Genomic DNA, 8,896 nt, shown 5'->3' with positions numbered 1-8,896 from the left:
ATACTTTGTATGACTTGAATACTTTTTTGGTTTGTTTTTTTTCTTAAGTTTTTATTGTAAATTATGTGGGTTTACCTGAGAGAACATCAGTTTTAGATTCATCCTATTGTATTTCGTTTCATTGCAATGATCACAATCCCCTCCATGCTTCGTCAAATAACCAAAGGATACACCCCACAGATCTGCCCCCACCTATCCCTCCCCTGCCGTCATTGCACATCCCCTCTCCCTCCCTGAGTCCTGTGTCCCCAGCCTCTCCATCTGTCTACATCATCATTTCTGTCTTCATCCCTGGCATCACTGCCTCTCTGGGTAGGGTCCTGCTCTCCAATTTTCTCACTTGATGGTCCCAGGGACCTCTGCTCCTGGGCTCCAATATCAATCACTCCCTTCCTTTGGTCAAAAAACATCTACCTCTACATTTCTGACCCTCACAGTCAGTCCTGACGGCAATTATTAACTGTTGTACCACAAGAGTCTTATCCCCATTTCCTTTCGCCAGCCTGGTCCCAACAGAATGAAAATCATTCAATGGAGGTTCTACCTACCTCTGCCCCATCTGGAACTAGGGTCCCTCTTGAAAGCTTGTAAGCCAGTCACTTCTTGCCTTTACAGCCATACCACCACCACCATTTTGAGTAGCCAATGTCTAGGATGCCCATCCCTGTCAACCCTGTGTACCAAGGGGGTTGGAGTGATCCTTTCTGTAAAGATTTGTTCCCTTTTTTGAGCTACTACATCCATACATATAGGTAAAGTTCATCAAATTGTAGTGGGTTACTGTTTTGTTTTGTTTTTTATCTCCCTCTTCTTTCTTCTTCTAGTTGAGTTCTGATCATCCAGCCATGGAAGCCAGGTTACATAGGTACTATTTGCAAGTATGGGTGCTCTTGTGCATCTCCCCTCACTTCATATCAGCGGCACGCTCCACTCTCCGCTCCAGTCCTCCGTGGCCATGTCACTGCCCCTGGCCCCAGAAGTCCTCGGTCATGCTGTAACTGCTGGCCATCCAGGTCTCCGCCCGGGGTTCACATGAGTCTATTGAATGTGGTCGAACTTAGATCCCAACTTCATTGCTGTTTTTTTTCCTCTCTTCTCCTTATCAGTGACCAGTGTGGTCACCAGCCAGACCACATGCCTGCTTGTGTATTCCCCTTGAGTCTTAGACTTGGAAGGGAATTTGCTCTGAGGGAACTAGACCACTTGTCTTGATGTCTACTGGGTGAGCAACTTGCTTGTTCTTGTAGTAATCAGTCAGTCTTCCTAGATTGGTTTGTATTTTTCCTGATGGTCTTTCTTTCAAGAAGTATCGTCTGTTCTTCTGGCTGGTCTGCTTGTCCTTTCAAGTGGAAATTTCCCTCCTCCGCAGGAAGCCTCCTTAACTGGGCACTTATAGCCCCATTTTAGGTATTCCAATCAGTTATAGGCAGAAGATGGACTTACAAGCTTTCTATGATGATATTTCTGGCTATTCCTTTTTCTTCCCTTCACGTGTCTATTTTATAATGGTATGCAAGGGAAACCAAGATTCATACGACAGCCAAGCATCTTAACATTATTTCCCCCCTTTCCCCCATTCTAACCATGTCTCAATTCCTGTTATCCCAGAGCCCTGTTGTTCCAAGGTTGTACATACATTATTATTTACCTCTGTCCCACTTAGCCCATGCAAACCTGCCTAATTGTTCTCCCATCCGCTTTGTTCTTCCAATCCTCTCCCCCTTCTTGTATATTGCCCCCCTCCCTAGCACCCAAACTATCCTGTGTCTATTCCCTACCCTGTGCTCCACCTTCCCCTTCCTCCCCTCACCCTATCCCCTACATCCCAGTAACCAGCTAAGAATCCCCCCCACCCCTTTAGTATGGGTTCTTTTTCTTAGTCTTTTACAGCAGTGGTCCTATGCAGTATTTCTCCTTTTGTGACTGACTAATTTCACTCAACATAATGTCCTCAAGGTTCATCCATGTTATGGTGGCTTGCAGCCTCCTTTGAATACTTTTTTGATTTATTGAGACTTATGTTATGGCCCACAATATGTCTACCTTGTTAAATGCTATGTGTACACTTGAGAAGAATGTGTATTCCGCTATTGTTAGGTGGTGTGTTCTATAAATGCCAATCATGTCAGTTTGGTTGACAGCATCTGTAGTTGTTTCCTAGGTTTGCTGTAACAACTTACCACAAGCTGGGTGGCTTCAAACAACAGAAATGTGTCCTCTTGCAATTCTAGAAGTTAGAAGTCCAGCAGAACCATGTTCTCTCTGCAAGCTCTAGGAGAGGAAGCCTTCCTTGCCTCCTCTAGCTTCTGGTAGTCCTAGGCATTCCTTGGTTTGTGGCTGTGTAACACCAATCTCTACCTGTCACAACACAACCATCTTTCCTCTGCAGCTACATGAAGGGAACAGAGAGGATGGACTTGGGGAATATCTTAGTTATCAATTCTAGAAATACCACAAGCGGATGGCTTTAACAGAAATTATTCTCTCACAGTTTAGGACACCAGGTAGGCGTTCCCTCTCTGTTGACTTGGAGGAAGTTCCTTGTCTTCTTTCAACATCTGTGAGCTCAGCATCACTTGGAGATCGCCAGGTGTCTTGGCATCAATCGTTCTCTGGGTATAGGAAAAAGGTACTTAAGAACAACAACAACAAAGGAGGTCTCAGCACAGGGAACCTGGGTCCAAAGGATGCACTCTTTGGACTCAGGTTTTCTGGGCCCAGAGTCAGATCCTAAAGATCCTGGCTCTTCTTTCTTGGTGGTACTGAGTTTTCCTTCTTTGCTTGCTTCTCTGTCCTGTGATCTCTGGGAAGATGAAAGGTGATGCAACACAACCCACCCCTACATCTGGGAAACTTTTCCTACACAGAATCAGGACTGTGACCTGGGTAAGGGGTGTTGTATTCCACCCTAATCCCCTTTTACACATGATTGGCTGATCACATCTTGAGGGATGGTTGCATCACTACATTACTGCCAAACCAGTGTCAATCTTAGCCTCGCCAGGTTGACACACATTTTTGTAGGACGTAATCCCATCCACGACATTGGGAGGTCCTTGTGGGAACCAAAGACTCAAATGCAGCCTTGGAACAGCTGCCAACAGAGCTGTCTAAGAAGAGACCCACCTGGCCTCTTGCTCCGACCTGCCCCTGATGATCAAGCCAACGGCCTTGGAACATCTTCACATTGCTCAGGGCCTTGGGTTCCTTGTTAGTAAACTGTTCTATTGAGTTCACAGAATGTTCTGCCCCAGGAGAAAGGGAAGTAGAAGCATGTGGAGTCTCTGACCTTGAGAGCCAGGCCTTTTCCACACACCAGCCTAGCCAACATTAACACTGGACATGTTCTCAGAAGGGCCTCGAGATTTGTGGTAAGAATCCCTGCAGACTAAAGGAAGTTGTGTGGGAGGCCAAGGGACCCTGGGTTCTTAATACCCACCTCTGGTCCCTCAACTTCCCTGGAGGTGGGATCTGCAAGGCAAGGCAGCCTGTGCCTGGGACTGTAGCCTTCTGTGCCTTCAGCTCTGAGAGAAGTCTAGGTTAGGTGGTCTTCTACTCTCCAGACTCTGGGGACTGAGAGCACGAGGAAGCTCACCTGGAACCTCCAGACCTAGGCATTTCTCTCATTTCTTCCCTCTTCTCCCTGATTTCCCACCCTAGTCAGATGGTAATATCTGAAGATGAGAAGCCATCTAGTTCCAGGTGGGCCAGTCTCTGCCGACCTGCCCTCATCCAACCTTCTCTGGAAGAAGGGCCTGAGGAAACTCAGGCCACCTGAGCAGACCCAAGCCAGCTCACCTAAGTCCATGCCACTGGCTGCCTTTGGTACACAGGACTTGGCTCCAGACTCCTAAAATATTTTCTGGTTAGAGTGACCTGGGTCATTCTTTGTATCCCTAGGACTCCCTACAAAGTCAGAAAAGGAAAACCTCTCAACCTGGTCAGCTGCCAGAACATCTATGTTCTTGACACTCCAATCACCAAAGTCCTGGGATTTCCCAACTAGGTTATGGGCAAATGTTTACCTGAGGTCAGAATTATTTAACTAACACAAGGTACAGACTCATTCAATAGTATACTTTCAAAAAGCAATATGGCAAGTATGTGACTTGGGTGGGGTGGGAGCTGGTACAAAACCATCAACACATAGGTAACTGCAAATTCATTGCAGTTCTAAGAAATAATTTTTTAAGTGCTGTCAAGTCGGTTCCAACCTATAGCAACCGTGTATAGGGTTTCCAAGGAGCTTCAACCGATGACCTTGCAGTTGAAACCAACCTTGCAGTCCAGCGCATTAACCCATGCGCCACACCAGGACTCCTAATAAATAGAAATCTCTTTTACACTTTCCTTGACTTCTGCCAATACAGATGCAAAAGTATATATAGCACAACCAGGGTCTTGACATGAATACAATGCCACCAAGCTTACTTAGAGTTTTCCAATTAAGTGTGTGATACTTTAATGATCACATCACAAAAGTTTTGAACAAAGCTTACCTATTTAGCAAGCTGTCTGTGACCCAGGTTGGGCTCTTACCGTTGCTGTACCTTAACTAAGCAGTTAAGAGGTTAACGGGAGAGTTTAATATTCGTGACATACTGTCAGGTTGGTTACTCATGTTATCATTTAATCCTCACAACAGCCTGTTTAACAGACGTTAAGACTGAGGCAAAGAGAGGTGGCATAGGTCTGAGGTCCCAAGGCTCGGCAGGCGCTAAACTAGCTGGGCTAACTCTCCGCTGAACACAGCCTAAAAGCAGAGCAAAAACCCAACAATAATAGAGGCCTTGCAGGTCTCAGACAAGGTCCAACCACCTGGGTTAAACGTTAGTACGTGACTTGTCCCAGTCCTTAGGTTCCACAAGCAGTGGACAGCTTCTAATCTACGATCCGAGTCCGGGGCCGATCCAGGGGGACGCTGGGAAATCGCACATATCCCTCCCTTTTCTCCCGGAGCGCCCTCCTCCCTGTACTGCGTAGCCCTCGGCTGCCCCCTGCAGCTGCGGGGTGATCCTGCAATCTCGGCCACCCTTGTCTTCGCCGCGCCCACCCTCCACTTTCTGGATTGGCTGCTCCAGAAGGTCTCCGGGCCGACCCGCCCTCCGTCACCGGATTGGCTGTGCCTGGCTCGGAGGCCCCGCCCATTTCCCCGGGTCCTTTGATCACGCGCCTGCTGGCTCTTCCGGGGCTCGGGAGCCAACGAGGGCGTTTCTGTCGGGTCTGCAGCGGCGGGAGGTAAGGCATGGCAGGCATGGCGGGGCTGTCGAGGGGGGAGGTCACAGGTCCACGCCTCGGGGTGATGCCAGGATGCCCGGGCGCGGGGCGTCCCCTCTATACACTCCCAAGCACCTTCCTTCCCCGGCCCAAGCCTCCCAGCCCATTGGGAACGACCGCCCGCCGCTGCTTCCCGCATCCTAGGAGCGGCCTGACACCGCCCCCGTGCCGACATGCCCCTACGACCGGGGGACGGTGAGCACGCGACTGGGTGAGGGCAAGCCTGGTGCCCCACGGGCAGGTAGCTCATACCTTGTTCTCGGATGGAAACCCAAGCGAACCTGGGTCAGGGACCTTAAAGCATCTGAGTGTAGCCACTCCGCAAAGTGATGTGTGTGCATCTCGAGATGGAGTCTGACCCTTCCCACTTAGGTCAGCTCCCGACAGGAGAGGAGGGACCTAGACTAGCTTGGGGTGGGGATCAAATCAAGGTGACATCACTTTGCAGATTCAATCCAGCCACAGCACTCCCTACGCGCTTGTGTTCACCTTGACACGAGACTGCTGGGAGAAAAGAGGTCCGGCCATACGAGGAGGCTTCCTAGAAGTTCGTGGGAAAATTCTATTTTTTATTTCCATTGTTCCACGAACTTTTTTGAAGCCCCCTCGCACATCTGGGGAGACAGAAGGGACGAGGAGGGCAGAGTCCAGGCATGGATCCAGTAGTCTTAAAGATCTGGACAGAGGCAGGTCTTTAAAATGCTACCGGAGCAGGGCCCTCCCTATGTGTGTCTCTGCCCATCTCTCCCATGGACCGGTGCCCTAGGACCCCAACTAACCTCTCCCCAGCAGTTGGGATCGGCAACCATTTGACCAACACCCTATCCAGGCCTTGGTTCGGGGCCTTCACTTGGTGCCCTTTACCTCCCTTTCCCCGCCCAATGTGTTTAGGATTATGGGAGGGTTATCCTAGTGCCCTAGGTCTGCTCTCAGATTTTCCTGGGTCTCCACGTCTAGGAGGGGTCCAGAATTTGTATCTCACCCTGGGTGAAATGGATAACCTCCCTCCCTCCTCCCCAGGGAGCCCAGTGGAGGCACCCTCCCAGTGGAGGCACCACACTACCCATGCGGACCAGCCAGATCTCCGACTCGGGCTGCCACTGCCACTGCCGATGTCATGAGTAACACCACAGTGCCCAATGTCCCCCAGGCCAACAGTGACTCCATGGTGGGCTACGTGTTGGGGCCTTTCTTCCTCATCACCCTAGTCGGGGTGGTGGTGGCTGTGGTAAGCAGCTCCCTGGTCCCCCCACATAGCGTTTGCTGACAGGGCTGGATGTGATCTGCATAGTCTAAGCTATCCTGCTGTATTATTATGAGGGGAAGGGTGTGGAGGTGGGGCCCCTCTTGCTTGTGGACATTCCTAGGCTCAACAACCTCCATAGTGTGTTTCTTTGTTCCAGGTAATGTATGTACAGAAGAAAAAACGGTGAGTGCCCTTTGTTTAGGTGGAGACCCTGCACCAGTGCTTCTCTCCCCTCCGCCCCATCCTGCTGAATTTTTGCCCCATAGGATCTGAGTTCTCTGCATACATAGAGGATGCCCCTCAGTCTGAGATTACCTACCCTTGAGGTTATGCTACATTTTTCTGCCCATCTCAACTTCCCCACTGGGGAGAGGCCACTGCAGGAATGGGCATGTATTCTGAGAACCCCAGCTTACCCCAGGAGATATGGACTAGTAGAGGGGATATGGACTGCACTGAGTCTCCCCATCTCCCCAGGGTGGACCGGCTTCGCCACCACCTGCTCCCCATGTACAGCTACGACCCTGCTGAGGAGCTGCATGAGGCAGAGCAGGAGCTGCTTTCTGATGTGGGAGACCCCAAGGTGAGCATTCCCCAGGCAGAGGTGGGAGGCTGAACTGTCATCACCCATTGTTGGTAAGTGCCTTCGGGTCGATTCAGACTCATAGTGACCCTGTATAGGTTTTCCAAGAGGCTGGTGGATTTGAACCACCAACTTGGTGGTTCAGTGTTTGTTCTGCTCTCAGCTCTCCCCTTTGGAGACAAGCTTGGGGGGGGGAGAGCTCCCTCCAAAGTTGTGCCTTGACTCCCAAGACTACAGCCCAGCCCTGTGGCACAATCTCCCCCACAGGTGGTACATGGCTGGCAGAGTGGCTACCAACACAAGCGGATGCCCTTGCTAGATGTCAAGACATGAGCTGACCTCTTGCCCTAATCTTCAGAGCCTTGGAGTCCTGGAGGGTCTGGTCCTGTAGCCTGCTGCTTCCCCACTCCCACTCACCCAGCACCATGTAGGTACTGGGTCTCCAGTTCTCTTACCCACCCTCAGAAGCATCAGTTTCCCAAATCCCTGCACCTTCAGTCCTTTGTGAGCTCTGAGCCTACTTGCTCATCCCCGGGCACTAATGGGAAGACAGCTTTTCTTTCTCAGGGTAGTAATTGGGAGGGCATGACTCTTTACCTAGGCATGAGCCTCCTCTAAGAGTCCCTGGTTGTTGAAAAGGCCCTAGACTAATAAGGCTGGAGGGTCAACTGTACCCCAAGGTGCCTTGGAAGGTCTGGCAATCTACTCTCCCAAATCTACTATTAAAAACCCTTTGGAGCAATCCTGACATACATGGGTTCTGAATCAGGACTGGTATCAGCTGGTTGCTTCTAACCTTCCCTGATTGGCATTAATTTTCCAGGAGGGCACGGGAGCCTTCCCTGGTGAAAGGACCTGTGGTAGATATATTTTGTAAATAAAATGTTTTGTGGCTACAGCTGTGGTTGATTTCTTTGAGGGGCTGTAAGTTCCTTCCCTGAAGCTGATCCCAAGTTGTTCCCTTTCCCCAGTGGCCAGTGCTGGGCATGGGCACCTCACCCACTGGATCCTTGGTTTCCATCCTACTTCAGGTTTTGCCCACCACACACATGACTTCAGTCCAGAAAAGGATATATTTTTTTTATTCAAGTAACTGCAAATAGGAAACCAGAGGAGGGCCCCAGGCTGGGACAAATTATGGCTCCCCTATCCCTGACAGAACAAGGGGAGACGGTGGCCCCTACACCCTCACCAGTCAAAAGGTGCCACCCCTCCTCACACTCTGCTGCAGCATCCTGGGGGCAGGGCCCCACCTTCCCTGGGACTGGGATGTCAGTGACCCAGCCTGCTGCACCCCTGCCCCCTTGAGCATCGGGGGCAGGGAATGTGGGCAGAAAAGGGAGGCGATGAACATTTGGCACTGGTAGCAGCAGCAGTGATGACAGATGTCTAAGAATGAAACATTGAACAAAAACAACACAACTGTCCAGAGGTAGTTTGTGAACAGAGGAAAAGATGGAACCAGAACCTTGGGGGGCAGGGAGGAGCAGGAGGGGTGGGAATGGGCAAGGCTAGCTCTGTGGTGTTAGTGCCCCATCTGAAGAAGCCTAGATGGAAGCAGACAGGGGTGTGTGTAGTTTCAGCCAACCTAAGTGGCTGCTACAGGGGCCTGGATAAATGGTGACTCAGGACCCCACTAATGCAAATGGAGCTAAGAGGGCTCCACCCCTCCAGCCTGCCTTCCTGTGCCCCTAGTCCAATCTAGTAGACAAAGGAAGGTAGAGAAGGTAAAAAAGGGAGGTGTGAGCCCCACCTGGTGACAAGTTAGCTTCCACAGGCTGAGCACCTAC

The 8,896-nt window shown here is 50.6% G+C and overlaps 1 protein-coding gene across 1 annotated transcript; it reads left to right on the top strand.

Annotated features, from left to right (window-relative positions):
- Window positions 1-5,116: 5,116 nt before the first annotated feature.
- On the top strand, window positions 5,117-7,439 carry LOC102811342 (uncharacterized protein C3orf18 homolog). Its single transcript, XM_006860374.1, has 5 exons — window positions 5,117-5,238; window positions 6,298-6,505; window positions 6,681-6,706; window positions 7,001-7,106; window positions 7,374-7,439. The coding sequence occupies exons 2-5, from the start codon at window positions 6,395-6,397 to the stop codon at window positions 7,437-7,439; spliced, it is 309 nt and encodes a 102-aa protein (XP_006860436.1). The 5' UTR covers window positions 5,117-5,238; window positions 6,298-6,394.
- The last annotated feature ends 1,457 nt before the right edge of the window (window positions 7,440-8,896 follow it).

Source organism: Chrysochloris asiatica, unplaced genomic scaffold (assembly GCF_000296735.1).
Source record: "Chrysochloris asiatica unplaced genomic scaffold, ChrAsi1.0 scaffold00038, whole genome shotgun sequence".
Taxonomy (NCBI): Eukaryota; Metazoa; Chordata; class Mammalia; order Afrosoricida; family Chrysochloridae; genus Chrysochloris; species Chrysochloris asiatica.
The sequence above is the reverse complement of the archived record's forward strand: the minus strand, read 5'-3'. Positions and strand labels throughout refer to the sequence as shown.